At 44.7% G+C, this 19,658-nt stretch overlaps 1 protein-coding gene across 3 annotated transcripts in view; it reads right to left on the bottom strand.

Moving 5' to 3' along the window:
• The window catches only part of SLC5A6 (solute carrier family 5 member 6), a 121,076-nt gene that overhangs the window by 50,778 nt on the left and 50,640 nt on the right, over positions 1 to 19,658 (bottom strand). For all 3 annotated transcript variants that reach the window (XM_040348200.1, XM_040348202.1, XM_040348201.1), the window contains exons 5-8: positions 12,355 to 12,420; positions 10,507 to 10,558; positions 6,044 to 6,111; positions 1,850 to 2,004 (exon numbers count right to left, since the gene is read on the bottom strand). In XM_040348200.1, the coding sequence (XP_040204134.1) occupies positions 1,850 to 2,004; positions 6,044 to 6,111; positions 10,507 to 10,558; positions 12,355 to 12,420 (341 nt within the window). The remainder of the gene's footprint in view (positions 1 to 1,849; positions 2,005 to 6,043; positions 6,112 to 10,506; positions 10,559 to 12,354; positions 12,421 to 19,658) is intronic.

Here is a 19,658-nt window from a genome sequence, read left to right as displayed (position 1 = left end):
GAGAGAATAAGTTCAGTGTTGGCAAACTTTCCCCATAACCAATATCCTCCAGACCCTTTTTTGTTTTGTTTTGTTGTCCTTCTTTGTACTTGCTCCATTTCCAGTACATCCCTCCTGAGGACTGGTGCCTAGAACTGGACAGCATACTCCATCCCATCCCATCCCTACTTATCCCATCCTCTAGGTCATTTATGAATAAATTAAAACAAATTGGTCCCAGGACAGAACCCTGGGGGCCCCCCCACTTTCCACCCTTGACCATTTAGAGTACTCCCAATTTATCACCACCCTCTGAACTCGCACTTGTAGACAGTTTTCAATCCATGTACTCACCCTATGGTCCACACCAACGGACCTTATTTTGTTCAGTAAACTTTTATGGGGAACTGTATCAAATGCTTTTGCAAAGTCCAGATACACTATGTCTATGGGCCTTCCTTTATCTAGAAGGCAGCTCACCTCCTCATAGGTTAAAGCGGAGTTCCGGAGCACAATTTCACTTTTTAAATATAAATCCCCCTGTAATACACAAGCTTAATGTATTCTAGTAAAGTTAGTCTGTAAACTAAGGTCCGTTTTGTTAGGTTGTTACAGCATTTAGACACTTTATAAAATAGAAATTGACTGGGGCCATCTTAAGTGTGGGCATCATGAAGCCAGACTGTATGACTTCCTTGCAAATCTCGCACATGCTCAGTGCTGCACAAGCAGTGTCAGATCAGGTTTCAGCACCTGTGCTGTCCAAGTCACATGATTCTTTGAGACTGGGGAGTGCACAGACTCCTGGAAAGTTACACCCACTACATTCCCAGGAGTCTGTGCGGTGTAGGTTAGGAAGCATTAAGCACCTAGGTGCAGGAAGTGGGAATATTAACTATTCTGCCTAGCAACAACACTTTGAAGGCATCTAAAAAAAAATATTTTTTTCGTAAAGGACTAATGACATTTTTTTAAAACTACTGATGTAATGTTATATTTATGGGTGGAACTCCACTTTAATAGATTGGTTTGGCAAGAATGATTCTTTATGAATCCATGCTGATTACTGCCAATGATACAGTTCTCATTACTAAAATCTTGTATATAGTCCCTTAGCATCCCCTCCAAGAGCTTACATACTATTGAGGTTAGGCTAACTGGTCTGTAATTCCCAGGGAAGTATTTTGTCAGTGGTAGTGTCGTGGTTGGGATTCGAACTAGCGACCCTAGTCCCGCTATGTGGAAGTGCTAACCACTCAGCCACTATTCTCCCCAGTGTGCCACTGTGCTGCCCAACACGATGGGCGTTGCATAGTATACATTTTTCAGAAGAGCCATTGACACAAACACAGGCACACAAATGGGACAACCCAACGTGCAGCCAAGATCAAGCAACGACCAGTTCACCGCCACCCGTTACGACCAGTTCACCGCCACCCGTTACGACCAGTTCACCGCCACCCGTTACGACCAGTTCACCGCCACCCGTTATATTGCTTTAGGCACTGCTAAAAGTAGAGGTGAAAGTATGGGGTGCAGGTTTATCCTGATACCAATCCAGGGGGCTAGTAAATGTAAAGAGGAAAGGATTGCTGCTACTCTCAGCCAACGCAGGTGAACGATAAGCAGCGGCCTCAGCCTACACCACACAACCTAGAACATGTAGGCTGAGGCTGCGCCTTATCGTTTGTTTACCTGGGCTGGTCGCGAGTAGCGGCGATCGTTTCCTCTTTACAATGACCATTTATATGCCTACGGGCACTCAAAACAAAAGGGTTAAAGTAGAACTCCATCTGTTCATCTTGCTCTGGAAAGAGACCGAGAGAGAGTAACCAAGGGGTGCAGTGTTATAACATCACATATCACTCACTTTATCCCGGAGATCTTATCGTGGTCGGTGGCAATTTGCCAAACCTCCTTGATGCCGCCCACCTTGGCAGTACCAACAATGATAACCGCAAGCTGTCCAGCAAACATCACCATCGTCTGAATGACGTCTGTCCAGATAACGGCCTTCAAACCTCCCTGGTGAAAAGAGCATAAATCAGTCATCACTGGAAAATTACCACCCGACTAATTAATACACGAATAAAGGCCAGAATTAGAAAAAGGAGGAGAATGCATGGAGGTGAAGCACTAGCCTTCTTGTGTGTGTCACTTCCTCACTAGCGAGACACACTGGGGTTGATTTACTAAAACTGGAGAGTGACAAATCTGGTTCAGCTCTGCATAGAAACCAATCAGCTTCCAGGTTTTGTTGTCAGCTTAAAGGGGTTGTAAAGGTACAATTTATTTTCCCTAAATATCTTCCTTTACCTTAGTGCAGTCCTCCTTCACTTACCTCATCCTTCCATTTTGCTTTTAAATGTCCTTATTTCTTCTGAGAAATCCTCACTTCCTGTTCTTCTGTCCGTAACTCCCCACAGTAATGCAAGGCTTTCTCCCTGGTGTGGAGTGTTGTGCTCCCTCCCTTGCACTACAGGAGAGTCATCTGTGTACTGTACATTCACACAGAACGCAGGAATTGGCGCCCGCATCATTGGATTTGATTGACAGCAGCGGGAGCCAATGGCTGCGCTGCTATTAATCTTTCCAAATCAAGAGCCGAGACAACAGGCAGAGAGGAAAAGCGCGTCTCCACCAAGGGAACGCACTGGCTCAGGCGAGTAAAACGGGGGGCGGTCAGCGTCAGAAGTTTTTCCTCCTTAACTATTTGAGGACCGCCGCACGACGATATACGTTGACAAAATGGCACAAGGGAGTACATGTATGTCCCCTTTAAAAGCCCAGCCGTGGGTCGCAGGGCACGCTTGCGACCCGGTCTTCTCAGTGACCATCCCCGCGGGAACAGCGGACCCGATCGCCGCTGGTGTCCTGCGATCGGGTAACAGAGAGGAAGAACGGGGAGAGGTAGGTGTAAACAAACCTCTCTCCGTGCTTCCTAGTGTGGCTGTCGCTGATCGTCTGTTCCCTGTGTTAGGGAATGACGATCAGTGATGTCATACGCACAGCCACGCCCCCCCACAGTAAGAAGACTCCCTTAGGACACACTTAACCCCTACAGCGCCCCCTCCTGGTTAACCCCTTCACTGCCAGTGTAATTTTTACAGTAACCAGTGCATTTTTATAGCACTGTTCGCTGTAAAAATGACAATGGTCCCAAAATAGTGTCAAAAGTGTCCGATGTGTCCGCCATTATGTCACAGTCACGGAAAATCCCCGCCATTACTAGTAGAATTTTTATTTATTTTTATAAAAAAATGCCATAAAACTATCCCCCATTTGGTAAATGCTCCAACTTTTGCGCAAACCAATCAAACGCTTATTGCGTTTTTATTACCATGAATATGTAGAATACGTATCGACCTAAACTGAGGAAAAAAAAATGTTTTTTTTATATATTTTTTGGGGATATTATCGCAAAAAGTAAAAAAATATTGAATTTATTTCAAAGTTGTCGTTATATTTTTGTTTATAGCACAAAAAAATAAAAACCGCAGAGGTGATCAAATACCACCAAAAGAAAGCCCTATTTGTGAAATGCCAATTTTGTTTGGGAGCCACGTCGCACGACCGCGCAATTGTCAGTTAAAGCGACGAAGTGCCGAATCGCAAAAAGGGGCCAGGTCCTTTACAGGTGGAACTCATCTCAGAAAAGTGAAGATGTTATAGGGAACATCTGGAAGTGTCAACCAAGCTATGGAAAATGCACCTACTGTCTGAAATCCCTTAAGTGCACTTCCTGGTATGCAAGTGTGCCTAGACACTCCTGTGCCTACAGCCTCATACTATATGTCTGCAGTGTGAGATCTCAGGCACTGCTGCCTCAGATTGCTAGTGTCAGAAGCTGTGCTGGGGCACTGATCCATTTATTGTTCTGACACGAGAAAGCAAACTACTGGCTATACCAAGATGGCAGCCTCCACACAGAAACGAAGTGTAGAACTAGACATAGTAAGTTGGTAATCGGAAAAAAGATCAGATGCAGGGACATCTTTTTTGTGCACAGTGGATGTAAACCCAAATTTTTTTTTTTGATGTCACAATGTACAGTATAAGATTTCCTATCATCTGTGCCCAGTCTTGCCACACAGAGTTAATCCAGCTCTGAGCAATCCTCTTATTGTTCAGTGAAATAAAACGAACTTGGAGAAAATCCTTAGTCCGTTCCGCCCCCTTGCTGTGAGTGACCAGTTATTTACATATCTCATGCACAAGCCTGGAGACAGGCATTATTTTTTAATTGCCACCCCCACTCCTTTTCTGAAGTCATGTCGTTACTTTTCTGGATTTTGACTGGATGTTAGTGATCATAGCAGAATTTAGTGTAAGGAATACACAGGGGAAAATGCTTGTTGACAAGTCGAGTGTAGAGGAGGGCGGGAGTCTACTGACATGACTCCACCCACCGAGCTCCAGACAACAGATCCACCCACAGAATCTGCAGTTTTTCAGTTCTTAGAACAGACAGAGGGGAGACATTTGACAGGTAAGGATACATGCAGGAGGCATCTATATCCTTATAGATCAGCACTATGGCAGTAGTTTAGAAAGGGTGAGAGTGGCTTTACATCCACTTTAAAGACTTCAATTCCTCCATACAGTCCATTTAAACTTGGCAAAAATCAGCCAAACCCATTCCAAGTTCATCAGAACTAAAAACGGTGTTCAACATTTAGTGGTTGATTACCAACGCTGGAGAGTGCAAACTCTGGTGTAGCTCTGCATAGAAACCAATCAGCTTCCATGTTTTTTGTGTCAAAGATTAAATTAAATAAACTAAAGTTAGAAGCCGATTGGCTAACATGCACAGCTGCACCACATTTTTGCACTCTCCAGCTTTAGTAAATCAACCCTTTATGGTCGGTTTTCTTTAGAAAGCGACCACAGCCTGGACTAGAAAGCCCTGTCCACTACCAGCATGCTGCAGAGAAGGATCTGTGTGGAAACCGTGGTCTCTCTGCAGAGGTCCAACACAGCGGTTGATAAGACAGTCTGTTCTAAATTCAGCAAGCTCTGATAGATGAGACCTAGCTCTGACTCATAGGGGCCCTGCCTGATCTTTACAGAGAGACCACTGCTTCCACACACAGAGCAAGGGACATTCTCTGCATGATATTTGTTAATTCTATTTTTTCGTGGGTGCTTTCTAAAGAAAAAAAAAAAATCTACACCCCTTGGCGTTATGCCCACACTTCACACATATGCCCTGCTGGGCAGGCAATGTTTATGTGCTGGGAGTACGTTTCCTGTGTGCTCCCAGCACAAAAGCAGAGTTATCAGAAATTGCTCTTGTTCCCCAAAAAACATCAGTAGCCAGCGAGGCTGGCTTCCGATCACGTGACCACTAGGACAGCCAATCACAGTGGTCACATGATCATCCATTCTTCACGCCCCCCTGGGAATTAAAAACATTTTAAGGGGATGCCAGGGCGGGTGAGAAGGGGTTAACATCTTTTGAATTAGTCCAAAATTGAGTGCGCTGGTCGGCAAATTCTGACCCTTTGAGCACCTCGAGTCCTCGCTCACCCATCGCTCACAGCACTCCGATAACCAACAATGAGGTGTATGAGGCAGGCAGGCATGAGCTCAACTCTATAAAATCAGAAGCTGGAAGGCCAGCAGGTAGCCAGTGTTGGTTACAATTTGTTTTTGTTCGTTCGGAGTAATTGTACATGTTTCGGAATTTCTCAGCACAGATGGTCTGATCTTCCAGCACCGAGTTCAGAAAAATATGTAATTGAGAGTTTATATTGTTATAAAATTCCATTGACCCCCCCCTTTTTTGTTTTTCATGAAAAGATTGTCTGATCTTCCAGCACAGAGATCAGAAAAATATGTAAAATTTGTGAGAGTTTATATTGTTATAAAATTTCATTATTTTTTTGACATTTGCATAAAATTTTATAAAAACACGTAATACAGTGAAAAGCTACACCAGAAAAGCATTCTGTATTCTCTAAATGAAACACCATAAATTGCCTTTTTTTCAACAAGTAAAAAAAATAAAATAAAAAATAAACAAAATAAAATAAATAAATAAATCAAACCTCAGAAGTCTTACCAGAGTAGTGTAAAGAGTGCAGACCAATCCCATAGTCAACACCACCCCCCACAGGCTGAATCCGGTAACTGCAACAAAAAGCAAACAAATTAAGAATTTCAGACATTTTGGGCCAGATTCTCAAAAGAGATACGATGGCGTATCTCCAGATACGCCGTCGTATCTCCGAGTTGCGCCGTCGTATCTATGCGCCTGATTCTTAGTTAGGCATAGATTTACGCCGTCGGATCGTAACTGCATATTTACGCTGGCCGCTAGGGGCGTGTACGCTGATTTACGCGTCTAAATATGTAAATCAGCTAGATACGCGAATTCACGACCGTACGCCCGGCTGACGCAGTACAGTTACGCTGTTTACGTTAGGCTTTTCCCGGCGTCGTTACCCCTGCTATATGGTGGCGTAAGTGCGGCGTACCAATGTTAAGTATGGCCGTCGTTTCCGTGACAAAATGTGAAATTTTACGTTGTTTGCGTAACTCGTCCGTGAATGGGGCTGGATGTAATTTACGTTCACGTCAAAACCAATACGTCCTCACGGCGTATTAGGAGCAATGCACACTGGGAGATTTCCACGGACGGCGCATGCGCCGTTCGTGAAAAACGTCAATCATGTCGGGTCACAGAACATTAACATAAAACACGCCCCCCTGTCCCACATTTGAATTAGGCGGGCTTACGCCGGCCGATTTATGCTACACCGCCGCAACTGACGGAGCAAGTGCTTTGAGAATACAGCACTTGCCCGTCTAAGTTTAGAACAGTATTAAACATAAAACAGAACAGTATTAATCTAAAAAAAATAAAATAAATTCATATTCCTGATATGTGCCTGCTTGTGTCATGTACTTGTACGAGAATGTATCCAGTTGTTCTCTTTGTATCGTTTACATTATATGAAATCCCTGCCGTTCCTGCCAGTCCCTCTGCTTTCCTATTAAAAACCGACCACACTAGGCATGAGAGCAGCCCAGCATGATCAGACTTTTGCCGACATGCCCCCCCGCACAGCCATTCCTTTGGAAGACCAGCGTGTTGCTTCTTCTTCCCCCAGCTCCAAGATCCTTATGCAACTGAGAGCAGAGGGAATGTGATCACTCATTAAGGCATTTATATTTTCATCAACTACAATCTTAGTTTAGCTAAAATGGATATTTTACGAGAATAAATGCTCCAATAAATTACTAATATAAAAAAAAAAAAAAAAAAAAAAAAAAAAAGGGGGGGGGGGGGGGGAAATACACTATAAACGACTGGGTTTCTCTCTATTTTCTCGTCGGGTTTGCCGGCAGAGTGTTAGCTGCCGAGAAAACCGGTCGTCTGTATGAGGCGAAAAACCGCACATGCTCGATAACACTTCGGCGCATGCGCGGTAGCATAGAAGGTTAGTGTGGGGTATATCAAGATGGCATCGAATGTGACGAGGAACCGTCTCGTCGTAGTCGATGACGTCACCGCGTTCTTGTTAGCATATGCCAGAGACTTTTGTAAGTCTTTAGCTGACACTCTAGGATTCTTCTTCACCTCATTGAGCAGTCTGCACTTTGCTCTTGCAGTCATCTTTACAGGACGGCCACTCCTAGGGAGAGTAGCAGCAGTGCTGAACTTTCTCTATTTATAGACAATGGGCTAGATTCAGATAGCCCGCCGTAACTTTGTGCGGGCGTAGCGTATCTCAGATGCGCTACGCCGCAACTTAGTGAGGCAGGTTCTGTATTCACCAAGAACCTGCGCCCTAAGATACGGCGGCGTAGCGTAAATCTGCCAGCCTAAGCGCGCCTAATTCAAATTGTGAAGAGGTGGGCGTGTTTTATGTAAATAAAACATGACCCCACGTAAATGACGTTTTTGACTAACGGCGCATGCGCCGTCCGTGAACGTAACCCAGTGCGCATGCTCCAAATTAACCCGCAAAAAGCCAATGCTTTCGACGTGAACGTAAATTACGCACAGCCCTATTCGCGAACGACTTACGCAAACAACGTAATCGACGGAAAATTCGACACTGGCCCGACGTCCATACTTAACATAGGATACGCCTCATATAGCAGGGGTAACTTTATGCTAGAAAAAGCCTAACGTAAAAGACCTAAAATAATGCGCCGGGCGGACGTACGTTTCTGAATTGGCGTGTCTACCCAATTTGCATATTCCTCGCGTAAATCGACGGAAGCGCCACCTAGCGGCCAGCGTAAATATGCAACTAAGATACGACAGCGTAAGACCTACGCCAGTCAGATCTTAGCCAAATTCCGGCGTATCTTGTTTTCTGAATACAGAAAAAAGATGCGCCGAAGCATCCTAGAAGTTACGCGGCGTATCAATAGATAAGCCAGCGTAACTTCTTTATGAATCTACCCCAATTTGTCCTACCATGGACTGATGAACAGCAAGGCTTTTGGAGATACTTTTGTAAACCTTTCCAGCTTTACTTTATGCAAGTCAACAATTCTTAATCGTAGGTCTTCTGAGAGATCTTTTGTGCGAGGCATCATTCACATCAGGCAATGCTTCTTGTTAAAAGCAAACCCAGAACTGGTGTGCGTTTTTTTATAGGGCAGGGCAGCTGTAACCAACACCTCCAATCTCATCTCATTGATTGGACTCCAGTTGGCTGACACCTCACACCAATTAGCTCTTGGAGATATCATTAGTCTAGGGCAGGGATATGCAATTAGCGGACCTCCAGATGTTGCAAAACTACAGATCCCATCATGCCTCTAGCTCTAGGTGTCATGCTTGTGGCTGTCAGAGTCTTGCTATGCCTCATGGGACTTGTAGTTCTGCAACAGCTGGAGGTCCGCTAATTGAATATCCCTGGTCTAGGGGATCACATACTTTTTCCACCTGCACTGTGAATGTTTACATGGTGTGTTCAATAAAAACATGGTAACATTTAACTCTGTGTTTTTTTTTTTAGTTTAACACACAAATCACATTTTATGACCAATTTGTGCAAAAATCCATATCATTCAAAGGGTTCACATACTTTTTCTTGCAACTGTATACTATCTGCGCAATGATTTTTTATCACATTTCTTTCGAGAATTACGGCATAATCTCGAGACTCGAAAGCAGTCTGGCGCATGTGAATACAAGCAGAGACTCTGACCTTGATCATCTGGGTATCGTTCTTTTGATTTAAAATCAATCAGATGTGGTGTCTGGAATTTTTGTCTTATCACGGAAAACATTTATTAACTTTGGGAGTAGTTGGAATCACTTTGTTTTATTGGACGCATATTTATATGTTATATTGTATTCCCCCCCCCCCTTTTTGTATTAGTAATTTATTGAAGCACTGTGCAATATTAGAAGGTTGATAGTAGCACATTATTCACCTTATCTATAATGATTTTTTTTTGTGATATCAGTAAACAAGACAATAATAATTGCTGCAATCATTTGATTATCTTTTAATATTTATATCACATTTTATATATTCACACCAGCGCTTTAGTAACATTGCAACAAATATTTTTACATCAAGAGTGAAATGTGATTGTGTTAAGGTTTTTTTTTAAATCATGGAACCAAAAAAAAAAAAAAAAAAAAAAATAATGCTGAGATTTTAAAGTTGTTCTAAAAGGCAAACTTTTTTTACTTTAATGTGTTCCCTGCATTAACGTTAAAAAAACCCCCCCAAAAAAACAAAAAAAAAACACCTCCTGCCTCCCCCAGACCCTCTTTACCTGAGCAATGTACGCACAGAGCTGGCCTTGGGAGCGAGCATACACACACACACACACAAGTAACCCTATAGCAAACAGCTTGCTATGGGGGCATTCCGCGGTTAAGGGGGGGGGGGTGTTAGAGAAGCCAGGAGAGCAGACGGGGGGACCCAAGAAGAGGAGGACCAGGGCTGCTCTGTGCAAAATCACTATACAGAGCAAGTACCGTATTTATCGGCGTATATCACAGGTGCGTATTATACACCGATAGTGCACCTCGGACTCGGAGGGGAACGAGTGCCGCCGGAATTCACCGAGCAGTCATCTTCGGTTTACTCGGCTCTGACTTCACACAGTCTTGCCTCCACCACCGGCATTGGACCAGTGTTCTGTCAATCACAGGAGCTGGTCCAATGCTGATGGCAGAGGCGAGACTGTGTATGTGACTGCAGACACCGAGTGAACAGGAGATGACGGCTGTACGAGGAGATGGTGAGTCTGCAGAGGGACACCGACCATTATTTTGCTTCTAAGTGGTTTAGTTTTTTTTTATGTTTTTTTTTCCTGAAACTTCTCTCTTAAATTGGGGTGCATGTTATACGTCGATAAATATGTTTGTTTTAATTTTTTTTTTTTTTTATGAGCATTTACAATCACTTTGATTCCATCTCCTTTATAAATAAGCCCTCAATGACGAGCACACATAACTGGGACCCATTCTCTTCAGCTACTAATCTGGAAAGGTGGTTTTGTGCACCTATACAATGTATACGTCGGTTTCTGTACATTTGTTACCTGCATAAAAGGCTAGAGCAGGAGCATACAACACCACTCCCATATAGATAACCTGTGGGCAGAAAAGAACAGAAGTTAGAAGGAGAATATATATATATATATATATATATATATATATATATATATATATATATATATATATATATATATACACACACACACACACACACATATACACACACACACACACACACACACATATATATATATATATATATATATACACACACATATACACACACACACACACACACACATATACATACATATATACACACACACACACACACACACACACACACACACACACACATACACCATTATGACCAATAACAGGTTACATGAATAACATTGATTATCTCATTACAATCTGAAAGTGGGTGGGATATATTTAGGCAGCAAGTGAACATGTTGTCCCTGAAACTGATGTGTTGAAAGCAAAAAAAAATAAAAAATGGGCAAGCATAAGGATCCGAGTGACTGAGAAGGGTCAAATTGCAATGGCTGAACGACTGGGTCAGAGCAACTTCAAAACTGCAGACTAGGAACATCAAATGAGCTGCAGAGGTCAGGATCGACCAAAAAAAAAAAAAAAGTGTTCAAAGTAAGGAAAACCAGGTGGTCATGGGCGGCCAAGGCTCACTGATGCACATAGGGAGTGAAGACTGGCCCATGTAGTCTGATCCAATAGAAGAGATACAGTAGGCCAAATTGCTGAAAAAGTTTATGCTAGTCCCCATAGAAAGGTGTAAGGACACGGTGTATTGCAGTGTGTTGTGTATGGGGGCTGCGTAGCCACAGACCGCTTTGTGTGTCCATGCTGACCCGTGTCCACAGCCCAAAGCGCCTACAAATGGATATGTGAGCATCAAAACTGGACCAGAGCAGCCCAGATCCTCCTCTTCTCAGGTCCCTCTTTGGTGCTCTTGGCCCCTCCCTCCTGTTAAGTGCCCACACAGCAAGCAGCTTACTATGTGGTCACCTGAGCCGCAGCTCCATGTGTCCATTCAGACACAGAGCCTCGGTCTGGCCCCGCTCCCTCTTCATTGGTTCACTGACTTTGACAGCAACGGGAGCCAATTGAGTCGCACTGCCTTCTCAGCCAATGAGGAGGGACAGTCCCAGGCAGTCGAGACACTCCTGTAACATTGCTGGATGGGAGGCTGAGGGGGGCTGCTGCACACAAAGGCTTTTTATCTTAATGCATAGAATGCATTAAGATAAAAAAAAAACTGAGTTTACAACCCCTGAGGTTTTTCACCCTAATGCATTCAATAATATATTAGAATATATTCTAACCTTCTGTAGTGCAGCAGCCCACCAGAGCCCCCTTTTACTTTTAGCGACAGGGACCAACACAGCAGCTCCAGCCACCGTCTCTGGTCCTCATTGGATTGATAGCAGCAGGAGCCATTGGCTCCTGCTGCAGTCAATCAAATCCAGCGACACGGGAGCTGGTGGGCGGAGCGGAGTCCCGCTGTCTGTCAATGGATGCAGCAGCAGGACACGGGAGCGTGCCAGCAAGGGTGCCCCCATGAAAAGCTTTTCTCCATAGGGGCACTCGAGAAGAGGAGCAGCCAGGAGCGCCCGCTAAGGGACCCCAGAAGAGGAGGATCAGGACCACTCTGTGCAAAAAAAAAAAAAAAAAAAAAAAAAACCTTTACAATACCTTTAAGTTTATGCAAAGAGTGAATATTTGTAGCGTTGACTCTTATTTTTCAAGACCTCTGCAATTTGCCCTGGCCACTATCTGCACTGAGAAGACTGAATGGTACTGGGAAGAAAGGAACCTGGGGCTGAAGGAAAAAATATGACAACTGCTTGACTGTAATGCTGAAAAACACTCACCATTTGAAATATGAAGGTGATGGTCCCGCAGATTCTCACAGCTTTATTGAACCGCAGCTCCAGGTACTGCAAGTGGGAAAAAGACAGTAAAGTCAGAAAACACAGAAATGGTGACACAGAAGGTATGGCAATTGGACTTTGAGACCTCTCCCTACATTTTCTGCAAAGTAGTAAAGCAGTCCTAAAAAATGAAAAAAATAAAATAAAAAATGTAAAATGTATCTTGAAAAGAAAGCAGCAGTTCCCCCCTGTAGAAGAGGTAGTATATTTTCACCTAGCAGGCGGTTAGAACCTCCTCCCTCTGCCCAACACTGCAGCCTTCATCATTCAATAATCTGAGGTGCTGATGTCTGCGTACCCCATGGTGCTTTCATTCAGGCCGCTGGGAGGCATATGTGTTACCCATATACAGCATATGGGTAACACATACTAGAGATCGACCGATATGGGTTTTTCTCTGGCCGATGCCGATATTTTGAAATCGGGGTGGCCGATATATGATGCTGATTTTTGGCCTTTAATCCCCCCCCCCCTTAGTCTCAAACTCACCCACTCCATTCCCCCCTGCTTGCTCCTGCCACTTTACCACACACTTGATGTCCTCAGTACAGATTTCACTGGTTGGCTCTGGCAGGTGGCACCGATTGGCACACAGTACCGACAGGTTTCACACTGAGACAATAGTGTAACTGTGTAAAACTGACATGCAACTGAATGGCGAGAGAAAGCGAGATCAAATTCAGCGGTGATGTTGGGGGTGGGCGGGACCCAGCAGGTATCCAACACCAGCCAATGATTGGGCCGTTTAAAAAAGTGGTGGGACCACGCAAACATAGCGACCCACCCAGATCCCATCGGATAGCTTCTGGGTCCCGCCCACCCCGACACCAATGCTCAATTTTGACAGCTCCTCTCTCTCTCTCCCCCCATTCAGTTATATGTCAGTTTCACACAACGCAGCGCTGCTCTGCCAACATAGTGTGGAGAAGGGAGGAAGAACATGGGCATGGTGCGGTCAGTGTTCAATATCGGCCTAATTTGGATAATAATCGGCAGATTTCTCATAAATGGCCAAATATCGGCCGATATATCGACCGACCGCAACCATACACTCCTACAAAACAACTGCCATTTCTTAAAAGACCTGACCGGTTCAGGTCAGAATGCAACACAATTTAGGGAAAACTAGAGTTGAAGCAAAACAAATTGATTGCATTTTGGTTAGTTACAGCTTAAGGCGTATGTCCACATTTGCCTCCAAATTGGGAGAACACCTACATTATATTTGTAACATGTCCCTATTTACATAGCATAACTTTAAACAAATACTTAAAAATTACAGCTCGTCTTTTTTAGATGCTCCATTCTGGAAAAATCCTGGCTAGTTCTCTTTGTTTATGAGGAGGCTGGGCATCAGTGTTCGCCATAATTAAATATGGCAACTAGCAATGGCGGAGTTCCTTCAGGGAGTGGCACCCAGCATAATTTTCAGTTCCTGTAGATCCTTCCACCAAAACGAAAGGTCTCCAGACGTCGGTACAGGGAGGAGGCTTTGCTCACTACTTCACTGCCTGGTGATAGACCTCCAAGTGACACCTAAACAAACGTGCAAGGCCCAACCAGAGCAGGTGCTTTGGCTGAAACCCCACAGTGGAAGAATTACAGGACCTGACACCATTGCTGGTACTGACCCTCACCACGTACTGAAGGGGAAGGGAGGAGGTTGCCTCCTACCCGTACCGAGGGGGGATACTGTGACCACAAGTTAGCGAAGGTGAGGGGGATCTTTCATAACGGTTGTGATCCCAAGTCTTCTTCCCGAATCGTCCCCGAGACATGTCCAAGTCTTCTTCCCGAATCGTCCCCGAGACATGTCCAAGTCTTCTTCCCGAATCGTCCCCGAGACATGTCCAAGTCTTCTTCCCGAATCGTCCCCGAGACATGTCCAAGTCTTCTTCCCGAATCGTCCCCGAGACATGTCCAAGTCTTCTTCCCGAATCGTCCCCGAGACATGTCCAAGTCTTCTTCCCGAATCGTCCCCGAGACATGTCCAAGTCTTCTTCCCGAATCGTCCCCGAGACATGTCCAAGTCTTCTTCCCGAATCGTCCCCGAGACATGTCCAAGTCTTCTTCCCGAATCGTCCCCGAGACATGTCCAAGTCTTCTTCCCGAATCGTCCCCGAGACATGTCCAAGTCTTCTTCCCGAATCGTCCCCGAGACATGTCCAAGTCTTCTTCCCGAATCGTCCCCGAGACATGTCCAAGTCTTCTTCCCGAATCGTCCCCGAGACATGTCCAAGTCTTCTTCCCGAATCGTCCCCGAGACATGTCCAAGTCTTCTTCCCGAATCGTCCCCGAGACATGTCCAAGTCTTCTTCCCGAATCGTCCCCGAGACATGTCCAAGTCTTCTTCCCGAATCGTCCCCGAGACATGTCCAAGTCTTCTTCCCGAATCGTCCCCGAGACATGTCCAAGTCTTCTTCCCGAATCGTCCCCGAGACATGTCCAAGTCTTCTTCCCGAATCGTCCCCGAGACATGTCCAAGTCTTCTTCCCGAATCGTCCCCGAGACATGTCCAAGTCTTCTTCCCGAATCGTCCCCGAGACATGTCCAAGTCTTCTTCCCGAATCGTCCCCGAGACATGTCCAAGTCTTCTTCCCGAATCGTCCCCGAGACATGTCCAAGTCTTCTTCCCGAATCGTCCCCGAGACATGTCCAAGTCTTCTTCCCGAATCGTCCCCGAGACATGTCCAAGTCTTCTTCCCGAATCGTCCCCGAGACATGTCCAAGTCTTCTTCCCGAATCGTCCCCGAGACATGTCCAAGTCTTCTTCCCGAATCGTCCCCGAGACATGTCCAAGTCTTCTTCCCGAATCGTCCCCGAGACATGTCCAAGTCTTCTTCCCGAATCGTCCCCGAGACATGTCCAAGTCTTCTTCCCGAATCGTCCCCGAGACATGTCCAAGTCTTCTTCCCGAATCGTCCCCGAGACATGTCCAAGTCTTCTTCCCGAATCGTCCCCGAGACATGTCCAAGTCTTCTTCCCGAATCGTCCCCGAGACATGTCCAAGTCTTCTTCCCGAATCGTCCCCGAGACATGTCCAAGTCTTCTTCCCGAATCGTCCCCGAGACATGTCCAAGTCTTCTTCCCGAATCGTCCCCGAGACATGTCCAAGTCTTCTTCCCGAATCGTCCCCGAGACATGTCCAAGTCTTCTTCCCGAATCGTCCCCGAGACATGTCCAAGTCTTCTTCCCGAATCGTCCCCGAGACATGTCCAAGTCTTCTTCCCGAATCGTCCCCGAGACATGTCCAAGTCTTCTTCCCGAATCGTCCCCGAGACATGTCCAAGGTCAAGAAAAACTGATCTGCTCCAGCGTGGACACAAGGAGACTTGCCCTGGGAGGAAATGACTGACACGTTTCGGGGGTCATGTCCCTTTCCTCAGAGTTGAGGAAAGGGGTATGGCCACCACAACACGTCAGCCATTCTCTTCTAGGGAAAGAGAGTATCCATTTGTCTTTGCGAATTTAATAAACGTATCAATGGTAATACACACGGTGGTTGCTCCCTCCTGTGTTTTTTGCAGTTTGTAGAATTTGAAAAAGACTCCATGTCCTCTGAACGAAGTAAACAGGAAACAGAGGTGTGCCGTCTCCCTGTTTGAACTCCCGCTTATATGTGAATTTGGCAATCTGTTTGTTGTTCAGGGAGAAGAGCCCAAAATCTTAGAGGCTGTCCTGGAAGACTACAGTGGAAACATTTTTTAGCCATATCGTATCATAGGAAAAACAGAAAAGAAACGTAGTTGACATCTCAAGTTTGACTGCAAAAGTGAAATACGCTTTAAACTGAGCCCGACCTGCCTCCGGTACCTGCACTGAAGTACAAGTAGCGGCAGTATTCAAAGTTGGTTCTTTTATTACAGTGGAGCCCCATGAATCCCAGGCTGTATTCAGGAGCTCTTGAATTAAGTCCACATTAAGGCCTACCCTCCCTCCGGATGTCATCACACTAATAAATGCCGGAGTTTAAAGTGGTTGTACACCCTGTACAAAAACTTTTACCTACAGGTAAGCCTAGATGAAAGCTTACCTGTGGGTGCTGGAAATATCTCCTAAACCTCCACAAGTTAAGAGATACGTACATTAGAGACATGTGCCAATGTCCACAGGGCAGGCGCACTTTAGAAACGGCGATCGTGACGTTTCTAAAGGAGGTCATGCCGTGACTGGCGGGGGTGATGTCATGGCGGCTCCGGCCAATCACAGCGCCAGAGCCGCGACACCCAGAAGTAACTCGGGGACGACATGTCGCCGGCCAGTGCTAGTGGGGAATCGCTACTAGCACATTATAAAATACTCACCTTGGAACTAAGCCCTCCAGCGCTGTAATGTCACCGTCGAGAGGGCTAACATCTTACCTCTGTCTTTCTTTCGGGTTCGTGCACTCCGGCTATGTGATTGGCCGAAGCCACAATGACATCACTCGGTTCCAGCAAGGTATGAAGGACCTTCAAAGCACATGCACCGGTGACGTAACTTGCTACATTCAGGGTGAATCTCAAAACGGTGCAAGTTTAGGAGATAGTAATTTTACCTACAGGTAAGCCTTATCTGTAGGTAAAAAAATAAAAATAAATCACCAAGCGTGCTTTACTACCGCTTTAAGAAAGTCAAGGTCCCATGTACAGAATAGGCCTAGGATCCATGCAAGCCCAACGGGGAACACAGGAACCGGTTTGTAGACCAACATCTCATAACCAGGCACTACAAGGTCCTGCACCTTGGCATGGTTACCTTAACCACTTCCGGACTGCCGCACAACTATATACGTCGGCACTTTGAAGTGGGATATCTCGGTTATGGCAGCAGCTAGCTGCCATAACAGAGGTATCCATCTTTTCAGGCGGCAATGCGCTTTTCGATAACAGTGGTCTCTGCGGCGGATTCGCCACAAGATCATTGTTATTGGTGGCGGGAGAGGACCCCCCTCCTGCATTCGTGGAGCCGTCGATGGCAATCGGGTCCTACTTCCTGCTGGGTATGGATACGAGTGAGGGGGAAGATGGCCCCCACCTGTCTCCATACCATAGCAGGGCGGAAGCGACGTCAAAACTTCCACCCGTAGCCCTTAAAGGGCCATTTGTTTATTGCATTTTAGTGTAAATATGAGATCTGAGGTCTTTTTGACCCCAGATCTCATATTTAAAGCGGGGGTTCACCCTAAAAAAAAATGTCTAATAATTACATCCAGCATACTAAGGACATTTACTGTATGCACGTCTTTTTTTTTTTATCCGTACATACCGTTATATTGTCATTTTGTCCAGGGCTTCCGGGTTCTGATGACTGCGGGACTGGGCGTTCCTATCCTTCGATTAGATGATTGACGGCTTGTAAAACAGTTCCCCTGTCGCACAACGCGCGTCACCAGATTTGTGACAAGGGAACGGTTTCACAAGCCGTCAATCTACCCCAAGGATAGGAACGCCCAGTCCCGCAGTCATCGGAACCCTGAGGCAGGGATAGGAACGCCCAGTCCCGCAGTCATCAGAACGCGGAAGCCCTGGACAAAATCAGAATATAACGGTATGTACGGATAAAAAAAAAAAAAAGCATACAGTAAATGTCCTTAGTAGGCTGGCTCTAATGTTAGAAATTGTTTTTTAGGGTGAACCCCCGCTTTAAGAGGACCTGTCATGCTTTTTTCTATTACAAGGGATGTTTACATTTTTTTTTAAACAGTGTAAAAAAAAAAAAATAAAAAAAAATAAAAGTAAAGTAAATAAGAACTTTTTTTTTTTAAAGCGCCCCGTCCCGACGAGCTCGCGCACAGAAGCGAACGCATATCAACACGGTGTTCAAACCACACGTGAGGTATCACCGCGATCGTTAGGGCGAGAGCAATAATTCTATCCCCAGACCTCCTTCCTAACACAAAACATGCAAGCTGTATAATTTTTTAAATGCCGCCTATGGAGATTTTTAAGGGTAAAAGTTTGACGTCATTCCACGAGCGGGCGCAATTTTGAAGCGTGACATGTTGGGTATAAAACTTACTTGGCGCAACATTATCTTTCACAACGTAAAAAAAAAAAAGAATTGGGCTAACTTTACCGTTATCTTATTTTTTAATCCAAACGTTTTAGATTTTTTTTCCCCAAAAAAGTATTCTTGTAAGACCCTTGCGCAAATACGGTGTGACAAAAAGTATTGCAATGACTGCCATTTTATGCTCTAGTGTTTTAGAAAAAAAATATATACATAATGTTTGAGGGTTCCAAGTAATTTTCTAGCAAAAAATAAAAAGTTTGGTGTAAACACCAAGTCTGAAAAACAGGCTTGGGGCTGAAGTGGCTAAAGACTGGACAGAATTGCTTAAATGGAAACCATATCAAGTTTTTTTTTTTTCTTATATTTAAAAAAAAAAAAAAAAAAAATCTACTTGAGTAAATAAAATCTTCGAGCATTAAAACAAGTATAGCATTGATGGCGTATAAACCGCTCGTAAAGGCCGTACCTTGAATGTCTCGTACAGTTATGGACACTGTACTGTAAGGAGGACTTAAGAGATTTGGAGAGATAGTACATAGGAGGAGATATTACTCATAACAACAAGTATGAAAAACTGGGCTTCCCAAGCCTGGAAAAAAAGACCTTAGATGTGATCTAATAGAGTATGTAAAGGTAAATATATGCAAAACTGTTGCAAATATTTGCCTCATAAGCTTTAAAAAGTGAGCCGGAAAGTATTTACATATCAATACCAAGCCTTCGTGTACACTAGAATGCTAAAAACGTCTTTTAGAAACGCTGGACAAAAAAAACGATTTTGCGTTTTTTTTTTTTTGCCGGCGTTTAGCCCAGTGTGTAAGCTATTCGTGTCCTTAACCAGTGAATAGCTTTTACCAGACCCACGCAACCCTGGCAACATGGGGACAGGGTGCCTTTTGGAGGGGGGGGCAGCTGACAGCTAAAAAAAAAAAAAAAAAAAAAAAAAACACAACATTGCTGGAAATACAAACAAGGCTTCACTTCCCGATTCCCTTACCGAAGATGGTGACGGCAGCATGCGAGGGATGGGTCGGCTTTGGGTGCCAACATCGTGGGCGCCAGGTAAGTGTCCTTATTTTAAAAGTCAGCATCTGCAGTATTTGTAGCTGATGACTTTAAAAAAAAAAAAAAAAAAAAAAAAAAAAAAAAAAAAAAAAAACACAACACATTCGGCGGACCTCCGCTTTAATAATTATAGTGGAAATAAAAAAAAAAAGTCTACACACCCTTGTTAAAATGTCAGGTTTCTG

This window comes from Rana temporaria, chromosome 4, assembly GCF_905171775.1.
Source record: "Rana temporaria chromosome 4, aRanTem1.1, whole genome shotgun sequence".
In the NCBI taxonomy this organism is placed as follows: domain Eukaryota; kingdom Metazoa; phylum Chordata; class Amphibia; order Anura; family Ranidae; genus Rana; species Rana temporaria.
This window is presented reverse-complemented; position numbering and strand designations above follow the sequence as displayed.